This window comes from Trichomycterus rosablanca, chromosome 15, assembly GCF_030014385.1.
Source record: "Trichomycterus rosablanca isolate fTriRos1 chromosome 15, fTriRos1.hap1, whole genome shotgun sequence".
NCBI lineage: Eukaryota > Metazoa > Chordata > Actinopteri > Siluriformes > Trichomycteridae > Trichomycterus > Trichomycterus rosablanca.
This window is the reverse complement of record NC_086002.1, coordinates 13,900,287-13,922,611: the sequence shown is the minus strand read 5'-3', so window position 1 is coordinate 13,922,611 and position 22,325 is coordinate 13,900,287. Positions and strand designations below refer to the sequence as shown.

Below are 22,325 nucleotides of genomic sequence, written 5' to 3'. Positions count from 1 at the left end.
GCGCTGCTGGACTTTTTAAATACTGTGTCCACTCACTGTCCACTCTATTAGACACTCCTACCTAGTGTGTCCACCTTGTAGATGTAAAGTCAGAGACGGTCGCTCATCTATTGCTGCTGTTTGAGTTGGTCATCTTCTAGACCTTAATCAGTGGTCACAGGACGGTGCCCACAGGGAGCTGTTTCCTGGATGTTTTTGGATGGTGGACTATTCTTAGTCCAGCAGTGACAGTGAGGTGTTTAAAACTCCAGCAGCACTGCTGTGTCTTATTCACTCATACCAGCACAACAGACACTAACACACCACCACCATGTCAGTGTCACTGCAGTGCTGAGAATGACCCACCACCCAAATAATACCTGCTCTGTAGTGGTCCTGTGGGGGTCCTGACCATTAAAGAACAGGGTGAAAGAAGGCTTAAAAGTATGTAGAGAAACAGATGGACTACAGTCAGTAATTGTAGATCTACAAAGTGTTTCTATATGGTAAGTGGAGCTGATAAAATGGACAGTGAGTGTAGAAACAAGAAGGTGGTCATAATGTTATGCCTCATCGGTGTATTACTTTTTCTTTACTACTTTATTTTCTTAATATAGTGTATTTATTTTAAATAAGGCAGTTTGTACCAGAATTTTAATAAGAATGGTGTTATAATAGTCAGGCATGGACATCTAGAAGAATGAATCTTTTATGAAAAAAGATAGTGTTAATTTGGTGCTTTGTGTCTTTATATATTGAGTATATAAAACATTTATCAAACCACGTTTGTCTTTGTTAATGAATTTACTTCCAGTGATTAGATCCACTTTGAATTTAGAGATGTAATGCCTTTTGATTTTGTTCTTATAAATATGAACAAAAAGTATGTGTTTATAAGCATACACAACCACAACGACCCAATATAGTTAAACCGTCTGCCTAATATGGTGTAATAAGCTGTCCTGCTGAGTCATGGACTGTGTCCGAAATCTCATACTCAAACAGTACGTACTAGATTCGAGGCAGTACACACTGCTCGGTCGGTAAAGCAGTACGCTCTTTCAGTACGCGCGTGTGCAGTATGCGCGCAACCTCAGATGTACTACGTCCGCCATCTTACCAACGTCATCTCTACAGTTATAACAAGTTTAAAATCAGACAAAATTAATTCTGTCCTTCTCTACAAAGCCGCACTGTATGTTTTGACACAAAAATGTAATTACCAGGATTAATGTCCTCTGGCATCAATGAGTTTTGGCCGTCCAACAACCTGTTGGCGGTTTTTCCATGGACCACTTTTGGTGGTTACTCACTAGGGCTGCCTGTGTGCACCCCTTACTTTTTTGGAGATACTTTAATCTTGTAATTAGGTCATAACAATTTGGCCTTTATCAGAGTAAGTCAGGTAATTACTGCATTCAACCCAGTAACTACCATCAACTTGACATTTAATATATTCTTGACCATGACATGCCAAACTGTTACAAAATTGGTATTGCCATGCACATTTTTGGGGGTGACCTTGGGTGTTTTAGCCCATTTGTGTATATTAATAGAAGAAAAGTTTTTATTTAGATACTAAAAATAACCACCAGTCATAATTTGTTGCAAAACCATTTTTGGCAATGACATTTCTGAGACATCACCAGCAAGAAAAACTTTGCTTTTTGCACCACTGTGGTTCATTTTGTTCCTCTTCACAAATTGTTTACTTCCAAAAGTTACAAAAAGTCTTCTATAGACTTGCAATTACAAAATCCTCCATAATGTTCAGTTGGATAAAATTCATTATGGAAAACCAGTCTATATGTTTGTAGATTTTGTGTCCTGGCCATTAAGATTAAATTTTCCTTCAGAATGTCCCAGAACAGCACCTATTTGTATAGTTTTTAATAAATCCTATACGTAACCTTTCTTTCCCTAAACATGAGCAGCAGAGCTACTGAGTTTTATTTATGTTGTTTTGCATATATTTATGAGTGTGTGCTTGCTTTATTTGCTTATCGTTATCCTGTAGAACAGCTGTCCTCGATGTATTTTGCACCACAAACCGGGTTTCATACAAGATATGATTTCACGGACCGGCGGTGAAGGGAGGATTTAATATTATTGCTCACAAATGATACAAAATGAGCTTTTTTTTGCTGCAACGAGACTCTGCTCCCACCTAGTGGTGATACGAGACAATAACACACGAAATAAAAGCAGTTGAAACTGGTTTTCTAGCGATCTCCAATTCTGTGCGGCCCGGCAACCGGTACTGGTCCGCGACCCGGTGGTTGGGGACCATTACTGTAAAGCATGTTGTAAAATCTTGTGTAGGGCATGTACAGAGATGATTTGTAGTTTCACACGTGTTGTACAAACAGATATGTTTAAGATCTTTGCTATGACTCTGTAGCAGTTCCCATTCCTGTGTTTCTAACTATTTTGTCCCTTCTGTTTGTTTATACAAACTCAAAAGGCATTGTGTAGAAATTCAAAGTGGACACACGCACTCAATATGTATATTTTATTATATATAAATGAAATGAAAGCATCAAAGGGTTGCATACTTGTGTTGGCTTATTTTAACGGAATAAACTGAAATTTAGCTTTGCTTTATTTTGCCAAGCTGTTACACTGAGCATAAAAAAGATATTTATGAAAAACGATCTTCCAACTTCGATGTGTTGTATATAGAAACAGTACTTTCTATTCAACACATTTTAATTCACATGAAAATAACTGATATCTTTTACAGGTGCATTTGTTATTTTATATTGTATATGATATATTTTTATATTTTATAAGGTATAAAATAAACAGAGGATTTTTGTAATTGTTATTATTTGGTCAGAATGTACTTGCACTGGGTAACTTATGTCAGGCTTGTGATCTGGAGACCACAAGAGCACTAGCTACAAACGATGTATAATGTAGTGTAACAGTGTGAAATTAACATCATGAAACTGACATTTATACTGAGATGTTAAATAAAGAGTAATGCCTTGGCTAAGCACTCTGATATACTGTGTATGTTGTTAGTTTCTATCCTACATGTGTCTACAACTACGGTGTATGAGTGGAAATGGCTTCTCTGTCAGTCAATGAGGAAACACATCTAAAGAATAAATAGCTATAATTTAGATACAGAATATACACCGATGAGGCATAACATCATGACCACCTTCCTAATATTGTGCTGATCCCCCTTTTGCTGCCAAAACAGCTCTGACCCGTCGAGGCATGGACTCCACTAGTCCCCTGAAGGTGTGCTGTGGTATCTGGCGCCAAGATGTTAGCAGCAGATCCTTTAACTCCTGTAAGTTGCGAGGTGGGGCCTCCATGGATCAGACTTGTTTGTCCAGCACATCCCACAGATGCTCGATTGGATTGAGATCTGGGGAATTTGGAGGCCAAGTCAACACCTCAAACTCATTGTTGTGCTCCTCAAATAATTCCTAAAGCATTTTTGCTTTGTAGCAGGGAGCATCATCCTGCTGAAAGAGGCCACAGCCATCAGGGAATACTGTTTCCATGAAAGGGTGAACATGGTACGTGTCAAAGTAACATCCACATGGATGGCAGGACCCAAGGTTTTCCAGCAGAACATGGCCCAAAGCATCTCGCTGCCTCCGCCGGCTTGCCTTCTTCCCAAAGTGCATCCCGGTGCCGTGTGTTCCTCAGGTAAGTGACGTACACGCACCCGTCCATCCATCCATTCATCAGACCAAGCCACCTTCTTCCGTTGCTCGGTGGTCCAATTCCGATGCTCACGTGCCCATTGTTGGTGCTTTCGGCGGTGGACAGGGCTCTGCATGGGCTCCCTGGCTGGTCTGCGGCTATGCAGCCACATATGCAACAAACTGTGATGCACTGTGTATTCTGACACCTTTCTATCAGAACCAGCATTAACTTCTTCAGCAATTTGAGCTACAGTAGCTCGTCTGTTGGATCGGACCGCACGGGCCAGCCTTCGCTCCCCACGTGCATGACCCTGTTGTCGGTTTACCACTGTTCCTTCCTCGGACCACTTTTGATAGATACTGACCACTTGGCCCTTGTCAAACTCGCTCAAATCCTCAGGCTTGCTCATTTTTCCTGCTTCTAACACATGAACTTTGAGGATAAAATGTTCACTTGCTGCCTAAAATATCCCACCCACTAACAGGTGCCGTGATGAAGAGATAATCAGTGTTATTCACTTCACCTGTCATAATGTTATGCCTGGTCGGTGTATGTCAACAGTTTTGGAAAATCTGCTTTTCCTCATGGTCTTTTGCAACAAAGTAACTTCCATTGTCAACACGATAACTGCATCTTGCAAAGTAAACATTAGCTCAATAGTTACCCTTCTCTGTTTCTAATTTACATGCCTAATTTCACTAAGTATAATGTCCTGATTTGTTAAATCACATTGCTAATGCTAAGAAAATCAAATTGTACTCGATTGCACTTTTTTGCTGGTGTTAAGCATGTGCTTAAACACAAGCCCTTAATAAACTAGGAATTATTCCGTATTGTAATATAAAATATGATAAAATAAATCTAAAAACATCCCTTTTTTCATAACATTAAAATGCTGATAGTGCAGGACCTCTTATTAACTTAAACAAAAGTCTGACAGAAATGTTGTTTAAAAATATAAATATACACTGATCAACCATAACATTAAAACCACCTCTTTATTTCTACATTTACTGTTTATTTTATCAGCTCCACTTACCATATAGAAGCACTTTGTAGTTCTACAATTAGTCCATCTATTTCTCTACATACTTTTAGCCTGCTCTCACCCTGTACTTGAATGGTCAGGACCACCACAGAGCAGATATTATTCAGGTGGTGGATCATTCTCAGCACTGTAGTGACACTGACATGGTGGTGGTGTGTTAGTGTGTGTTGTGCTGGTATGGCTTTAGTTTTTAAATACCATGTCCACTCACTGTCCACTCTATTAGACACTTCAACCTAGTTGGTCCACCTTGTAGATGTAAAGTCAGAGACGATCACTCATCTATTGCTGCTGTTTGAGTTGGTCATCGTCTAGACCTTCATCAGTGGTCACAGGGCGCTGTTGGCTGGATATTTTTGGTTGGTGGAGTATTCTCAGTCTCTTAGTCCAGCAGAGACAGTGAGGAGTTTAAAACTCCATCAGTGCTGCTGTGTCTGATCCACTCACACCAGCACAACACACACTAACACACCACCACCATGTCAGTGTCACTGCAGTGCTGAGAATGATCCACCACCTATAATAATACCTACTCTGTAGTGGTCCTGTGAGAGTCCTGCATTGAAGAACAGCATGAAAGGTTGCTAACAAAGCATGCAGAGAAACAGGTGGACTACAGTCAGTAATTGTAGAACTACAAAGTGCTTTTATATGGCAAGTGGAGTTGAAAAAATGGACAGCGAGTGCAGAAACAAAGAGGTGGTTTTAATGTTATGGCTGATCAGTGTGTGTGTATATGTGTATATACAGGGGTTGGACAAAATAACTGAAACACCTGTCATTTTAGTGTGGGAGGTTTCATGGCTAAATTGGACCAGTCTGGTGGCCAACGCAAGAGGAAGCTGTCTGAAAGGGATGTTCGGGTGCTAACCCGTATTGTATCCAAAAAACATAAAACCACGGCTGCCCAAATCACGGCAGAATTAAATGTGCACCTCAACTCTCCTGTTTCCACCAGAACTGTCCGTCGGGAGCTCCACAGGGTCAATATACACGGCCGGGCTGCTATAGCCAAACCTTTGGTCACTCGTGCCAATGCCAAACGTCGGTTTCAATGGTGCAAGGAGCGCAAATCTTGGGCTGTGGACAATGTGAAACATGTATTGTTCTCTGATGAGTCCACCTTTACTGTTTTCCCCACATCCGGGAGAGTTACGGTGTGGAGAAGCCCCAAAGAAGCGTACCACCCAGACTGTTGCATGCCCAGAGTGAAGCATGGGGGTGGATCAGTGATGGTTTGGGCTGCCATATCATGGCATTCCCTTGGCCCAATACTTGTGCTAGATGGGCGCGTCACTGCCAAGGACTACCGAACCATTCTGGAGGACCATGTGCATCCAATGGCGGTGCCGTGTATCAGGATGACAATGCACCAATACACACAGCAAGACTGGTGAAAGATTGGTTTGATGAACATGAAAGTGAAGTTGAACATCTCCCATGGCCTGCACAGTCACCAGATCTAAATATTATTGAGCCACTTTGGGGTGTTTTGGAGAAGCGAGTCAGGAAACGTTTTCCTCCACCAGCATCACGTAGTGACCTGGCCACTATCCTGCAAGAAGAATGGCTTAAAATCCCTCTGACCACTGTGCAGGACTTGTATATGTCATTTCCAAGACGAATTGACGCTGTATTGGCCGCAAAAGGAGGCCCTACACTATACTAATAAATGATTGTGGTCTAAAACCAGGTGTTTCAGTTATTTTGTCCAACCCCTGTATATATATATATATATATATATATATATATATATATATACAGGTCCTTCTCAAAAAATTAGCATATTGTGATAAAGTTCATTATTTTCCATAATGTAATGATAAAAATTAAACTTGCATATATTTTAGATTCATTGCACACCAACTGAAATATTTCAGGTCTTTTATTGTTTTAATACTGATGATTTTGGCATACAGCTCATGAAAACCCAAAATTCCTATCTCAAAAAATTAGCATATCATGAAAAGGTTCTCTAAACGAGCTATTAACCTAATCATCTGAATCAACGAATTAACTCTAAACACCTGCAAAAGATTCCTGAGGCTTTTAAAAACTCCCAGCCTGGTTCATTACTCAAAACTGCAATCATGGGTAAGACTGCCGACCTGACTGCTGTCCAGAAGGCCATCATTGACACCCTCAAGCAAGAGGGTAAGACACAGAAAGAAATTTCTGAACGAATAGGCTGTTCCCAGAGTGCTGTATCAAGGCACCTCAGTGGGAAGTCTGTGGGAAGGAAAAAGTGTGGCAGAAAACGCTGCACAACGAGAAGAGGTGACCGGACCCTGAGGAAGATTGTGGAGAAGGGCCGATTCCAGACCTTGGGGGACCTGCGGAAGCAGTGGACTGAGTCTGGAGTAGAAACATCCAGAGCCACCGTGCACAGGCGTGTGCAGGAAATGGGCTACAGGTGCCGCATTCCCCAGGTCAAGCCACTTTTGAACCAGAAACAGCAGCACTGGACTGTTGCTCAGTGGTCCAAAGTACTGTTTTCGGATGAAAGCAAATTTTGCATGTCATTCGGAAATCAAGGTGCCAGAGTCTTGAGGAAGACTGGGGAGAAGGAAATGCCAAAATGCCTGAAGTCCAGTGTCAAGTACCCACAGTCAGTGATGGTCTGGGGTGCCATGTCAGCTGCTGGTGTTGGTCCACTGTGTTTTATCAAGGGCAGGGTCAATGCAGCTAGCTATCAGGAGATTTTGGAGCACTTCATGCTTCCATCTGCTGAAAAGCTTTATGGAGATGAAGATTTCATTTTTCAGCACGACCTGGCACCTGCTCACAGTGCCAAAACCACTGGTGAATGGTTTACTGACCATGGTATTACTGTGCTCAATTGGCCTACCAACTCTCCTGACCTGAACCCCATAGAGAATCTGTGGGATATTGTGAAGAGAAAGTTGAGAGACACAAGACCCAACACTCTGGATGAGCTTAAGGCCGCTATCGAAGCATCCTGGGCCTCCATAACACCTCAGCAGTGCCACAGGCTGATTGCCTCCATGCCACGCTGCATTGAAGCAGTCATTTCTGCAAAAGGATTCCCGACCAAGTATTGAGTGCATAACTGAACATAATTATTTGAAGGTTGACTTTTTTTGTATTAAAAACACTTTTCTTTTATTGGTCGGATGAAATATGCTAATTTTTTGAGATAGGAATTTTGGGTTTTCATGAGCTGTATGCCAAAATCATCAGTATTAAAACAATAAAAGACCTGAAATATTTCAGTTGGTGTGCAATGAATCTAAAATATATGAAAGTTAAATTTTTATCATTACATTATGGAAAATAATGAACTTTATCACAATATGCTAATTTTTTGAGAAGGACCTGTATATACTGGTGCTGGTCATAAAATTAGAATATCATGAAAAAGTTTATTTATTTCAGTAATTCCATTCAAAAAGTGAAACATATATTATACTCATTCATTACACACAGACTGATATATTTCAAATGTTTATTTCTTTTAATGTTGATGATTATAACTGACAACTAATGAAAACCCCAAATTCAGTATCTCAGAAAATTAGAATATTGTGACAAGGTACAATATTGAAGACACCTGGTGCCACACTCTAATCAGCTAATTAACTCAAAACACCTTTAAAGGCCTTTAAATGGTCTCTCAGTCTAGTTCTGTAGGCTACACAATCATGGGGAAGACTGCTGACTTGACAGTTGTCCAAAAGACGACCATTGACACCTTGCACAAGGAGGGCAAGACACAAAAGGTCATTGCTAAAGAGGCTGGCTGTTCACAGAGCTCTGTGTCCAAGCACATTAATAGAGAGGCGAAGGGAAGGAAAAGATGTGGTAGAAAAAAGTGTACAAGCAATAGGGATAACCGCACCCTGGAGAGGATTGTGAAACAAAACCCATTCAAAAATGTTGGGGAGATTCACAAAGAGTGGACTGCAGCTGGAGTCAGTGCTTCAAGAACCACCACGCACAGACGTATGCAAGACATGGGTTTCAGCTGTCACATTCCTTGTGTCAAGCCACTCTCTGGAAATCAAGGTCCCAGAGTCTGGAGGAAGAGAGGAGAGGCACAGAATCCACGTTGCTTGAGGTCCAGTGTAAAGTTTCCACAGTCAGTGATGGTTTGGAGTACCATGTCAACTGCTGGTGTTTGTCCACTGTGTTTTCTGAGGCCCAAGGTCAACGCAGCCGTCTACCAGGAAGTTTTAGAGCACTTCATTCTTCCTGCTGCTGACCAACTTTATGGAGATGCAGATTTCATTTTCCAACAGGACTTGGCACCTGCACACAGTGCCAAAGCTACCAGTACCTGGTTTAAGGACCATGGCATCCCTGTTCTTAATTGGCCAGCAAACTCGCCTGACCTTAACCCCATAGAAAATCTATGTGGTATTGTGAAGAGGAAGATGCGATACGCCAGACCCAACAATTCAGAAGAGCTGAAGGCCACTATCAGAGCAACCTGGGCTCTCATAATACCTGAGCAGTGCCACAGACTGATGGACTCCATGCCACGCCGCATTGCTGCAGTAATCCAGGTAAAAGGAGCCCCAACTAAGTATTGAGTGCTGTACATGCTCATACTTTTCAGTTGGCCAGCATTTCTAAAAATCCTTTTTTTGTATTGGTCTTAAGTAATATTCTAATTTTCTGAGATACTGAATTTGGGGTTTTTATTAGTTGTCAGTTATAATCATCAACATTAAAAGAAATAAGTCTGTGTGTAATGAATGAATATAATATACAAGTTTCACTTTTTAAATGGAATTACTGAAATAAATCAACTTTTTCATGATATTCTAATTTTATGACCAGCACCAGTGTATATATACACTATGATAAAAATAGAGAAATAAGGAAAACATGGTTGATTCAATGAAGGCAAGGAGAGCTGGGCTGGGTCATAGAGGGGCATCAACCCTGCTGCAGCAGGACCAATATCTGCTTTTTTACGAGGAGAAACAGGAGGATCTGTGCAAGAGCCCTACAAAATTATCTTCAGCAGGCTACTGGTGTGCATGTTTCCGATCAGATGGATTTGAGAGTGGTATGAGGTCCCGACATCCTCTAGTGCGACTTGCGCTCACAGCCCAGCATCATGCAGCACCCCATTCTTTATAGCACATATGGCAGACGTGAAGGAGTCTGGAGATGACATGGTGAACGTTATGCTGCCTGCAACATCATCTAGCATGATTGGTTTGGCAGTGGGTCAGTAATGACAAACCTCCACATGATAGCCAGCGGTACCCCGACTGCTGTTAGATGCCAGGATAAAATCCTCAGGGCCATTGTTAGACTTCATGCTGGTGCAGTGGGCTCTGTGTGTAGGCAGTCCTGGATGATGAAGGCATTGATCACATTCTTCAGACCTGAATCCAATTGAGAGCCTCTGGGACATTTTGTGTCAGTGTATCCAACTGCAAAGTAGCACCATAGACTCTCCAAGAGCTCATTGATGCCTTGATCTAAGGTCTGGGAGGAGATCCTGTTGGACACCATTCTTTATTTCATCAGAAGCATGTCCATATGTTGTCTGAAGTGCATACAGGCATACATGCACTATTCAAGGGCCCGTTGCTCTGTCTGATCCACGCATACCAGCACACCACACACTAACACACCACCACCATGTCAGTGTCACTGCAGTGCTGAGAATGATCCACCACCTAAATACTACCTGCTCTGTGGTGCTCCTGTGGGGGTCCTGGCCATTGAAGAACAGGCTGAAAGCAGGTTAAAAAGCATGCAGAGAAACAGATGGACTACAGTCAGTAATTGTAGAACTACAAAGTGCTTCTGTATGGTAAGTGGAGCTGTTAAAATGGACCGTGAGGTGGTTTTAATGTTATGACTGATCAGTGTAGCTTAGTGCACAGTTAAACATATACAACAACCAGGCGTTAATGATCAATTATATAATGTGCAAAAGTGATAAACTAAAACAGAAGCAGAGCACAGAGCATTGTTGCCATGGCAGGCTCAAACCTGTGGGCTTCAGGTCAGTGAAAGGGTTCACGCCAGAGTCTCAGGAGAATCTGGAGGAAAAACACAGATGATGTGGTTATATTTTAATATGCTGTACTCTGAACTGTTGACATATTTTAATGATTTTGGTATTTCAGATTACCAAAGAGAAGTTGGTTTGTAAAGACTTATCAAAAGCCCAAGTTTCTGTTTACAGCATTTTCAAGGAAGTTCAGTAATAAATAAAAACTATTCATGTAATTAAAAACTAAATACTATTCATTGTTTGTACTGCCAAGTCACACTTATTCAGCTCTTCATAATAATGCTGAACCTAATAACTATTGCTATTCTGTATGACCTAAAGTTGGGTTAAAACATGATTTAAGCATTGGGAACCAAGGACTTCATGACCGGACTCCACAACATATACCACCAACCTCTCTTGACCAATAAGCACAGGAAGTGTCGACTGGAATATGGCAGAAGGAATTTGTTCAGGCCTCCAGACGTCTGGGACCCAGTTCTATAAAGTAATGGATCAAAATTAGAACTAGACTGTTTGGCTATAAAGATTAGAGGTTTGTCTGGCACAATATGGTGAGGCTTATCACCAGAAGAATACTGTCCCCATGGTCAAGCATGGAGGTAGGTTAGTAATGTTGGGATGATTTTCTGCTGTGGGAACTGGCGATCTTGACCATGTAACTGGCAACAAGGGTTTGCCGAAATACCAAAGCATTTTGAAGAGGAATGTTCTGCCTTCTGTGGTGAGATTAAACCTCTGTGATCATTTAACTTGACAGTGACAGTATTTGTGCAACTTTGTGTAACTTAATGCTGTTTTACATCGCCCTGTACCTTTTTTGAGTGACTGCTGGTGTTTCTTTTACCTTCCATATGCTTTGTCTGAGAGCATGTTGTTAAATTTTGTAGAATCAGTTTAATTTCTTTAATCGTTCACTTCCAAATTACTAAACCACTGAATACTTTCAACAACAGGAGAGATATAAATAAAAACTTAGCAATAGTATGCATGATAATATCATTTTGACCAGTATTCAACTGGCACCAGTATAAAGACATACTTAATGTTTAACTACTGCATTATTTAACTTTTCATTTGGAAAATATATGCTTATTTTAAATTTGATGGCTGCATTGGTCCAAGAAAAGTTGGGACAACGAGATTTTTACCTCTGTGCTGCTACATCATTTCTTTTTAACTTTTAATTCAACAACATTCTGCGATCATTTAAAATACACATGGTTGTAGTTATTTAAGTGGATTATTTTTTCCATTCGTGCTTGAAATAAAACACCATCTGCTTAACAGCCAGGGTCTCCTTTGTATGTTGTGCTTCATAATTTGCCACATGTTTTTATTGGGAAAGAGGTCTAAACTGCAGGCTGTCCAGTCTAGCACCTATACCTTATTACAAAGTCAAATGTTGCTTTGTGACAAATGCTTGCTTTAAAGATTTGCATTAACAACAATCAGAATGATGTTTTTTTTCTTTAGACCAGATAGTGACTATAAATACAAATTTGAAAGGTGGAGTTTTAGCCCACAGCATCTAGAATCATTTTAAATAAGCTGTACAGATATGTCAGCATTAAGAGAGAAGTTAGAGCATTGTTTATTGATATTGTTCAAACATGTAGTTTTATATACTGAAGTGTTTGTAAATGCAGTGATGGACTGTGTTTACTGACAATGGTTTTCCAAGTTTCCAAAGTTTCTCCAAGCTCATGTGGTTAGATTCTTTACAGAAGTAAGCTGGTTTTTAATACAGTGCTATTTGAGGGATCGAAGGTCAAGGACATTCAGTATTGGTTTTTGGCCTTGCACTTAACGCAATTTCTCTATATTGTTGTTAAACCATTACTACTTTGGAAAACCATTCTTAGTAAATAATTTACCTACTACCCATTGGCCAAATTTTTAGACAGTACAATATTCAATTTCATTGTTATGCGGACAACACACAACTATACCTATCTACCAAAGCTACTGCTTCACTTCCTCCTTCCTCTCTGTCCGACTGCTTATCTGAAACCAAGGCTTGGTTTTCAAACAACTTCCTAAAATTAAACACAGATAAAACTGAAATTCTACTTGTGGGTACAAAGGGCAATCTCACTAAAACTGATGCGTTCAATTCTGGGAATAATTTGGAACTCTCTCCCGCTTGAAATTCGAACTCTCGATTCCCTCTCCACCTTCAAATCCCACCTAAAGACTCACTTATTCAAACTAGCCTACCATTAATTCACTTGATTGTTCAGTGTTAATTGTATATGTCTTGCATTGTCTGCGTATTGTTGTTAAACTGCTCTGTAAGATGTAAGGTGCCCTTGAGTGCTTTGAAAGGCGCCTATAAATTAAATGCATTATTATTACTAAACTACTGATCCATTCAGTGATGCTTTTTTATAATTATGATGCCATTATTTGTTTCCAGTTGACCTTTTTACTAATGGAAAATTCCAAAGCAGTTCAGTCCACAGACTTCTCAGTCTTACATTGCCCCCATTTTGGAATGTGTTGCCTTCTTAGACAAGTACATTTATTTGAGTGACGAGCCCTTTTAAAGAACAGTTTCATTACTCTTTGTTTGTACTTCTGCTTTTAATTTTTTACAATCAACTGCATGAGAGTAAGAAAAGGACTTTCAAAATACTAAACATTGCTCTTATCCAATCGGTTAATAGATCTGGTTCCTTTTTCACTTATTTCCTAGCCACAGACTGAGTCGAAGGTGAATGGCACACCCCTGTCCTCTCCCTCAACTGCCTCCCAGAGATCTGACACCAGCCTGGCCTCACTGCTTGTTGCCACAACCCAAACCACTGAGACTATGGGTAAATCTCCCTGACAATTTAACTCTAAACTTCTGTTAAGATTTTCTATTAAGAATTAAGTATTTTAGTAATTAATTTTAATGAGCTATTAAATAATAATAAATATTAAGCTTTGAATGTAAAGTAAATAAATTCACCTTTACTAAGCAATTAATGCCACTTTACAATAAATACGCTATATGGTCAAAAAATGTGGACACCAGCCATTGACGTTGATAATCGTAGCCCAAAACCGAGTGCGTTGGGAAGGAGTCTGGGAGAGCTGTTCATATTATATAATTATGTGGAATTCATTGCGTTTGTGAAGTCAGGCACTGATGTTCATTGAGAAGCCCTGGTTTGTAATGAACGTTTCAATTTATGCCAACAGATCAAGGCTGTATTCAGGCCCCTGAAGTTCTTCTTCACCAAACTCACCAAACTATGTGTTTATAGACCTCGCTTAGTGCTGGACTAGAAGGGCTATGCCTCACAGAATGGTGGCAGCATATTATTTACTTTATGTAATGGTTTTACACATTTTAGCAATGTTAGCAATAAGTGTGGCTGAAACAGAGGTGTCCACATAGTTTTGGCTATATAGCGTATATGTTTCAGGTAGTGTTTCTCATAATTGTGTTAACTTTAAACAATGTATTATGATTCTGTATGTATGATACATTCTGTATCATTCATTCAATACATGGCATAAAAACCAGGCTGGTCTCAAGAACCTACCATGCTATTTTTATTAATTAAACCCACTTGTTTTTTTGCTCTGTAGAAAACTGTGTGTGTGTTGTTTTATTTTTTTTTTTGCCAGCCCACGTGTGCTAGTGCTCTAATTAAACAAATGTATTGGCAAATAATACTGAAGTGCCTTGAACATTTAGCAGCAATATATTTTGTTTAATCTGACAAGGGTGAATGTATACCATTAATAAATTGTAACTGTTCAATCCTCATGCAACAATTGCATTGCTTTACACTTTTTAATTCATTTCAATTCATATATATATATATATATATATATATATATATATATATATATATATATATATATATATATACATAACTCCAAATATATTAATAATATATAATTTATTTGATTGCAGACAGGATGAACCTGAGATATTTCATGTTTTATCTGCTCAACTTCATTTCATTTATTAATAAACATCCATTCCTGCATTTCAGGTCTGCAACACATTCCAAAAAAAGTTGGGACAGTAAAGTATTTATCACTTTGTAATGTTTCCATTCCTTTTCACCACACTTAAAAGATGTTTTGGCACCAAGGAGACCAAGTGATTTAGTGTTTCAGCTTTTATTTTATTAAGTCTAGAAGATGACCGACTCAAACAGCAGCAATGGATGAGCGATCGTGTCTGACTTTACATCTACAAGGTGGACAAACTAGGTAGGAGTGTCCAATAGAGTGGACACAGTATTTAAAAACTCCAGCAGCGCTGCTGTGTCTAATCCACTCATACCAGCACAACACACCACCACCATGTCATTGTCACTGCAGTGCTGAGAATGATCCACCACCTAAATAATATTAATTAATTCATATTAAATCTGCAGAAAAATTTATTGGTAAGCAGAATACCAGAAATAATTGTCCAACAAACAATTTCTTGTTGGTAAAGTGTGATGCCAGAGCTGCTTTTCAATTTTGATAGCATTGATCACACAAAACACAATATCCAGACATCCTTTAATGTGTCTTAGGGACTGCACTTCCTAAATCTCAGCCTTTTAACCCTTTAATGGTCTCACCAAGAAAATAATGGTAAAAAAAAAAAAGTATTTCTTTGCATTTCTTAGTTCCTTGGGATTATACCAACAATAAACAATTCATATTTTTTTATACTAGTGCACACAGTATTCTTTAATGAGCCTTTACCAAACAGCTAAGATGATCACAAAAATGATGCAACTTTAATGGATGATTTTTCATCTGCTAGCTTTAAGTTGACATATAGGTTAGAACGGCTGTTTTCTTAAAACCACAGTGTCATCTATCGATATATTAAATATCAACCAAGAAGTAGATACAGCCCAAATAAGATTTTTTTAATATAGCTTATTTTTACCCAGGTTTTTAGACTCAAAGTAAGACTATTAAAGGGTTAAGCAGCAAAACAGCTGGTTTCAAATATGATAGTTGAGAGTGATGTGGAGATACTTTTATAATTTAGGTTCTGATATACATGCCATAAATGATAAAACCATTCTGCTTTCTAGCATAAAATGTTGAATACTGAAGGGGAACACACTTTCATCAGTCCATTATCTGAGGCACAAATGAAACTGGATTATGTACTAAGACAAAAATCATCAGACAGTGATGATGACCAGGCCAAGAAAATTGAATAGGAAATTGGACACGAATTCCATTTAAGTGCAGTTGTGGAAATGTACTAAGGAATTAAAACAGGGAGGAGACAGATAAGGAACCATGCCAGGAGAAATAGCAGGCGGTCAAAGACTGTAAAAGCACTAAAATTTGGGACAGCATAAAAAGTGGCTCATAACAATTTAGAAAACAGGTGCCAGATTGTTAGCAACAACAATCTCTTTGATAGTGAACAGATGTAAACAGGAGAAGTAAAAAATTGAAGGCAGTCTGGGCTGTGAGAGGTTTAAAATGCAGAGAAAGAGTACAGCAGATTCGCCGCTCAGGTGGCACAGCGGTAAAAACACGCTGGAACCAGAGCTGGGATCTCGAATACATCCTATCGAATCTCAGCTCTGCCTGCCGGCTAAGGCTGAGCGGCCACATGAACAACAATTGGCCTGTTGTTCAGACATGTGCGGGACTAAGCCAGATGGGGTCTCTCTCTCATGACTGGTGCAATTACGACCTCTACTGGCTTATTGATGGCGCCTGCACAGAAATGGGGAAAGAGTGCTCTCAGGGTGTCTCTCTCTGTACACAAAGCTGAGCTACACTGCACTCGTCAAAGTGTAGGTGACAAGATGCATGCGGCATGCTGCCCACGTGTTAGAGGGGGCGTGGGTTAGCTTCATTCTCCTCAATCAGAGCGGGGATCCGCATTGGTGGAGAGGAAGCATGATGCAATCAGGCAATTGGACACGCTAAAAGGGAGAAAAAGGGGGGGGGGGAGAAAATGCATAAACAAAATAAAAAAAATAAAAAAGAGTACGACTGATTCTAAATATTGCCCTTATAATAGGCTGCACAATTGTAGAGGTGTTGTTCACCAGTTTACTTGATTGGCATGAAGTTAAAAGTGCAACAATCTCCTTTTCAAACCTTTATAACAGCAGTGGTAGCTAAACAGTTAAAGTACTGGACCGGTAATCAAAAGGCTGCTTGTTCAATCACCACCTCTGCCAAGTTGCCACTTTTGGGCCCTTGAGCAAGGCCCTTAACCCACAATTGCTTGCATTGTATTCAGTAACAATTGTAAGTCAATTTGGATTAAAGCATCCACTAAATGCCACAATGTAAATGTATGACCATAACACAGTTGCTTGTGACATGGGTCATATGACCTTTAAACCAAGCAAATTCAGAGGGCTGGTCCTAACGAAATAATGGACATTAGCATCTGGTTTAAGATCAAATAGAAGCTTGAGTATTCAGGCTGATGGGTTTGAATCTCAGAAGTGCTATCAATCTGATTGGTCATCCAATAGATTAGCTGACTGTGTCTGAGGAGAGGTTCTTTGCATGGGGTTCATCCTAGCTGCCACTGTGTCATACAAACTCTGGGGCTGGTATGGGCATTGTCACGGTAGGGGGAGTCACATGGCACATAGCATGTCTCTCTGTATGTGAAACAGCTGTGTGTGGGAACCCACCAGCAGCAGCAATAAGAAACAGCCAATGACTGCATGTGTCAGGGGTGGCACATATATGATCTTAGCCAGTGTCCTTAGCCAGAACGGGAGGTGTTTGCAGTATTGGATATACAATGGAAGAATTGGAAACAACTACATTGGGTTAAAAGAGGGAGGGGGACAAAACATCTGGAATAGTGGTTCAACTACACCCTCAAGGACACCATGTTAATAAGGCAGGTAAAGTACCATGCTAAAGAGAGGATGTAAAGGATGGATACAAACAGAGATGTTCACAAGTCACAAAATACGAATCAGAGTCAAGTCACGAGTCTTTAGGCTAGAGTCCGAGTCAAGTCACAAGTCGTTAGGCTAGAGTCCGAGTCAAGTCACGAAATGTAGCATAGAAATAAACAAATATGTAAGTTCAGATAAAAAAACAACAGATTAGCAACTGTGTTTTACCGTTTTACTTAGTGCCTTTACTTTCCTAGTCATTGTGCAAATGAATGTAATTTCCGTAACGAGAAGGTACCAGTTAAAAGCTTAAACTAATGCATTTTGTTTTCACTGTAAAACAAAAGTGCACAATAAATCATGGCACAGTGGCCAAAAAAATCATAACCACTGCTTACCTTTGCTTATGTTCTTCCAGATGCTATTAAATTTATAACCGTGTGTCCCATTAGGAATATAATCCATTATTTTGTAAATGTGCTTATAATTAAAAACCTCCAAACTTTTCCCGGTTGTGAAGTAAAACACGAACTCGTTAGAAAGCCAATCAAGCGTTTTATTGACCATCATCTGTGTGACGCAAACTGAATAAATGCAAATAACAGCATTTCTTACTAGAAATTACAATCAGAAGGTCTGATTGATTCAGAAAGCGCTTTCAACCATTAGCGCGAATTCTGTAGGAGCGTTCCATTTAACCCAGTTGTTCCTGTGAAGTGCACTATGTGGGGTATTCCACCATTTTAAGTGAGATTCCAAACCAAAGGTAACGAAAATGTACAAATGAAGTGAACTTGTCACATGTAACTAATGTTAATACATGCTGAGGCTACCGACTCTTGTTGTTTAGTCATTTTTTTTGCAAGTCATGAGTCGAGTCCGAGTCATTTGAAACGAGTCTGAGTCGAGTCTGAAGTCGCTGTGTGTGCGACTTCGCAGACTCAAGTCCCCATTTCTGGATACAAACGGCCCAGGATACCATGACCAATATAAAAACAATGAAAAGAAAGATCAGCGGGGGGCTTAAAAATGGCTACATGTACCCGAAACACATTTACCCTTGTAGCTCAAGGACCGAACTACTGTACATCTCCATTTTAAAGGAGTAGCTGAAGCGATCGAGGTGACCTAGGTGAGGCATTTGGTGCACTTCACGGCATGGGCGACTCGTTGCTTAGGGTGATCAGGCGACGCACCACCAAAGGGCGAAAGGGAAGAAATTTTTCTATCACATTCAACCAGTGTTAAACTCTGTCTTGCCTCCGAATATCGTAGTCCAATCAGCGTCGAGTTGTGTTCCGTACAGTACCGCCCCTTTTGGGCGATTTCAGTCTGACTGAGAATCGCCCGGATTGCTCTGATAGACTCTCATATTAAGGCACTTTTTTTTTTAACTGTAGGCACTGCAATACATTCTGTATGGGTTCCGGGAGGGCTCGCACATACGTGCTTGCGTCACACGTAACCTGGTGTAGCAATAATTGGAGCAGCTAGCGATCTCGTCAACATGACTACCATTACCTCAGTTTGGAGCAACTCCATCATGTCATTAAGGGAAATGCCATTCAGTCGTCGTAGTAATCAGGATAAATTAGCAACTAATGAATTAGGGCCACCCAGACCAAATTTAAACATCAAGCAAGTATCTACAAGGGGGGGTCATATAACTGACAAGTAAATTACAAGTAAGTAATGTAATTTTTACATTGTGAATTGTGATTGCACTTATTGTATCTCCCCACTTATTGTATGATCCAGTCTAAGGTAAGGCACATGGTGGAGAAGCAAAGGATAGCAGTGAGAATGGTGCATCAAAGATGGTGGATGTGGTAATAGGGAGGATCAAGTGTAGTTGTAGTTAATGGATATCAGTAGAATAAGTTTTAAACTGTGCAATGTCTTAGATGTCTTCTCTAGCCGACTGGGATGAAAAAAAACCTTTAATATTAATACTATTAATATGTTCAGTGAAATCAACAAAGAAAACAGGATAATCTAGAAAGCCCTTAAATACAGTACATCCAGTATTTAAGAACTTTAATATCAATAGCAATGGCATACTCCAGATAGACACCAACTGGGAAGTGTGGGTGGACATCCGACAGTGACTCATCTTCAATATAATATAGACCAGAAGTGACAAAAACTGGCAGTGCCTTGGGAAGAACGGACAGGGAAGGCATTTACAAAAGAGGGAACTACACAAATTCCTACCACTTGGTGATAAGTACTGTTGAGCAGGATAGAAAACAAAGTGCCTGTCACTGGTGGCTGATGCCAGAGGCTTTTCAGGCAGTTGCTGTGGAGGACACTGAGAATTCTAAGCATTAGTGGGCAGCAGTGTGGGAAAATCTGCACAATCACAATGGCTGTGGCAGAGTAGAGAAGATTTAAGAAGGAGCCAACTGACTCTGGTCAGGCAAATCAATTCAGTTGGCACACATTTAAGAATATAAGTACTGAAATATGTAATAAAGAATAACATTATCTAAAGATGAACCAGGGTGCAGCTATGAAATTTAGCTGTAAGTAAAAACAGTAGACCCTTGAGTTACGAACAAACAAACAAACCGATTACGAACCGAAATTTGCGAAACATTCTCTCTCTCTCTCTCTCTCTCTCTCTCTCTCTCTCTCTCTCTCTCTCTCTCTCTCTCTCTCTCAATTTTCAATTCAATTCAAAAAGTGCTTTATTAGCATGACAAATATTCACATTTGTATTGCCAAAGCGCATTTACAAACTAGATAATAAATGAAAAAAAAAATGTGCATACATAAATATTCATATTAATTTAAGAATGTTCAATAACCTTAGTAATTAGCCTTAAAAAATAACAACTTAGAACAACAAGTATATAAAGTGTGTGTATATGTATGTGTGGAAAAAGTATTTGTGTGTGTGTGTGTGTGTGTTTTCTTTATATTTTGTAAAATTCTATATTAAAATGTCCCCAGAGGTGCAGAGAAAGCGCAGTTTTTTGTTGTTGTATAATTACTCCTGCCAGTAGATGTCACTGTGTATCAGACAGAAGGGACAGTGAATAAGAGAAAAGAAGGAAGTTATTCTTTCGTGAAATTACACCTACAAAATACAACGCTATTGAAATAAAGAAGGAAATAATAGAGAAATTTGAGAGTTGTTGTTTCTGGTAGATACAATGTATTATGGTGTATGGAACAGCACACGTACTGTACTGAAATGTGGTGTGTGTTTTATGTACAGTACAGTACTACTGTGTATTGTTGTTTATTATTGTTTATTACAGTAACGTCTATTCTATAATTTAAGCTTTAGGGGAAAATATACTTGTATTTATAACAAAAAAGACCATTTTAAGACATTAGAAAGGTTAGGTAAGGAGGTGGTTTGGGAGGTCTGGCACGGATTAATTCTATTTACATTATTTCTTATGGGAAAAATATGTTTAAGTAACGAACATTTTGACTTAAGAACAGCCCTTCAGAACCAATTACATTCGTAAGTCAAGGGTCTACTGTACTGTAGAAAATTTTGAGATGTGCTACCTGGCTTGCACTAGAGCAAACATGTGCAGGCATGTCTGATTTTACCTTGATCCACATAGCAGATGTCAAAGAGGTGTTCACTACTAGTGATGCTCTCTGAAACCTGTGTTTGCATGGTGAGTGATTTAACATCCTGTCATGTCCTGTCATTCTTGAGCCCAAAAATGAGTCATTAGGAATAATAAACATATATTTACAATGCCCAAAGTAGTTATTAAGGGGGTCCCGTAGTCGTATCTTCCTCCGAACATGTATCATTTAGTGTGTTTATTGATTTTTGCAACACCAGTCTGTGGTAAACAGACAGTTTTTGCAGCTAATTACCTAGCCCTCGAGCCATTGGTGCTAAAGTAGAATTATTATTTGAGTCTGAACAATAAGCTTATTGTTATTGATTACTGTCGAAGCTAATATTTGTCTTGTAAAGTACATTTTGTACAACCCCAAATCAGAAAAATAATAATATTTAAAAAACACTTAGTTTCTTAGATTTACTTTGAGGCTAGTACATTTATATTTGTCCCATTCTTAAGATGTGCAACAGTACGGGGTCGCCGTTGACACATCTTTCCTTTCAAAATTCACCACACATTCTCTATTGGAGACAGGTCAGGACTGCAGGCAGGCCAGTCCAGTACCCGTACCCTCTTCTCTTGCAGCCATGCCTTTGTAATGTGTGCAGCATGTGGTTTTGCATTGTCTTGTTGAAAAATGCATGGACGTCCCTGGAAAAGATGACGTCTTGAAGGCAGCACATGTTGCTCTAAGATTTCAGTGTACTTTTCTGCATTAATGCTGCCATTACAGAAGTGTAAATGACCTTTGCCAAGGGCACTGACACACCCTCATACCATGACAGACCCTGGCTTTTGGACTTGTTGCTGATAACAGTCTGGATGGTTTTTTTCATCTTTGGTCTGGAGCACACGGTGTCAATTTTTTCTAAAAAAAAGACCTGGAATGCTGATTCATCTGACCCCAATACACGTTTCCACTGTGTGATGGTCCATCCTAGATGCCTCCGAGCCCAGATAAGTCGACGCCGCTTCTGGACATGGTTAACATAAGGCTTCTTTTTTGCACAGTAAAGTTTAAAGTGGCATTTGTGCATGTAACTCTGTATTGTAGTGCTTGACAAAGGTTTGCCAAAGTAATCCCTCACCCATGTGGTTATATCAGCTATTGTTGAGTGGCGGTGCTTGATGCAGGGCCGTCTGAGGGTTCCAAGATCACAGGACGTTCAGCTTAAGCTTGT

The 22,325-nt window shown here is 39.7% G+C and overlaps 1 protein-coding gene across 5 annotated transcripts in view; it reads left to right on the top strand.

Moving 5' to 3' along the window:
- Positions 1-22,325, top strand: part of dmd (dystrophin) — a 217,575-nt gene that overhangs the window by 183,625 nt on the left and 11,625 nt on the right. For 3 of the 5 annotated variants that reach the window (XM_063010432.1, XM_063010434.1, XM_063010435.1), the window contains one exon: positions 13,396-13,516. The exons of 1 other annotated variant lie outside the window; for it this stretch is intronic. In XM_063010432.1, the coding sequence (XP_062866502.1) occupies positions 13,396-13,516 (121 nt within the window). Of the gene's footprint in view, positions 1-13,395; positions 13,517-13,886; positions 14,455-22,325 lie in introns of those variants that run through there. One more of the 5 variants, XM_063010433.1, reaches the window with a different exon arrangement.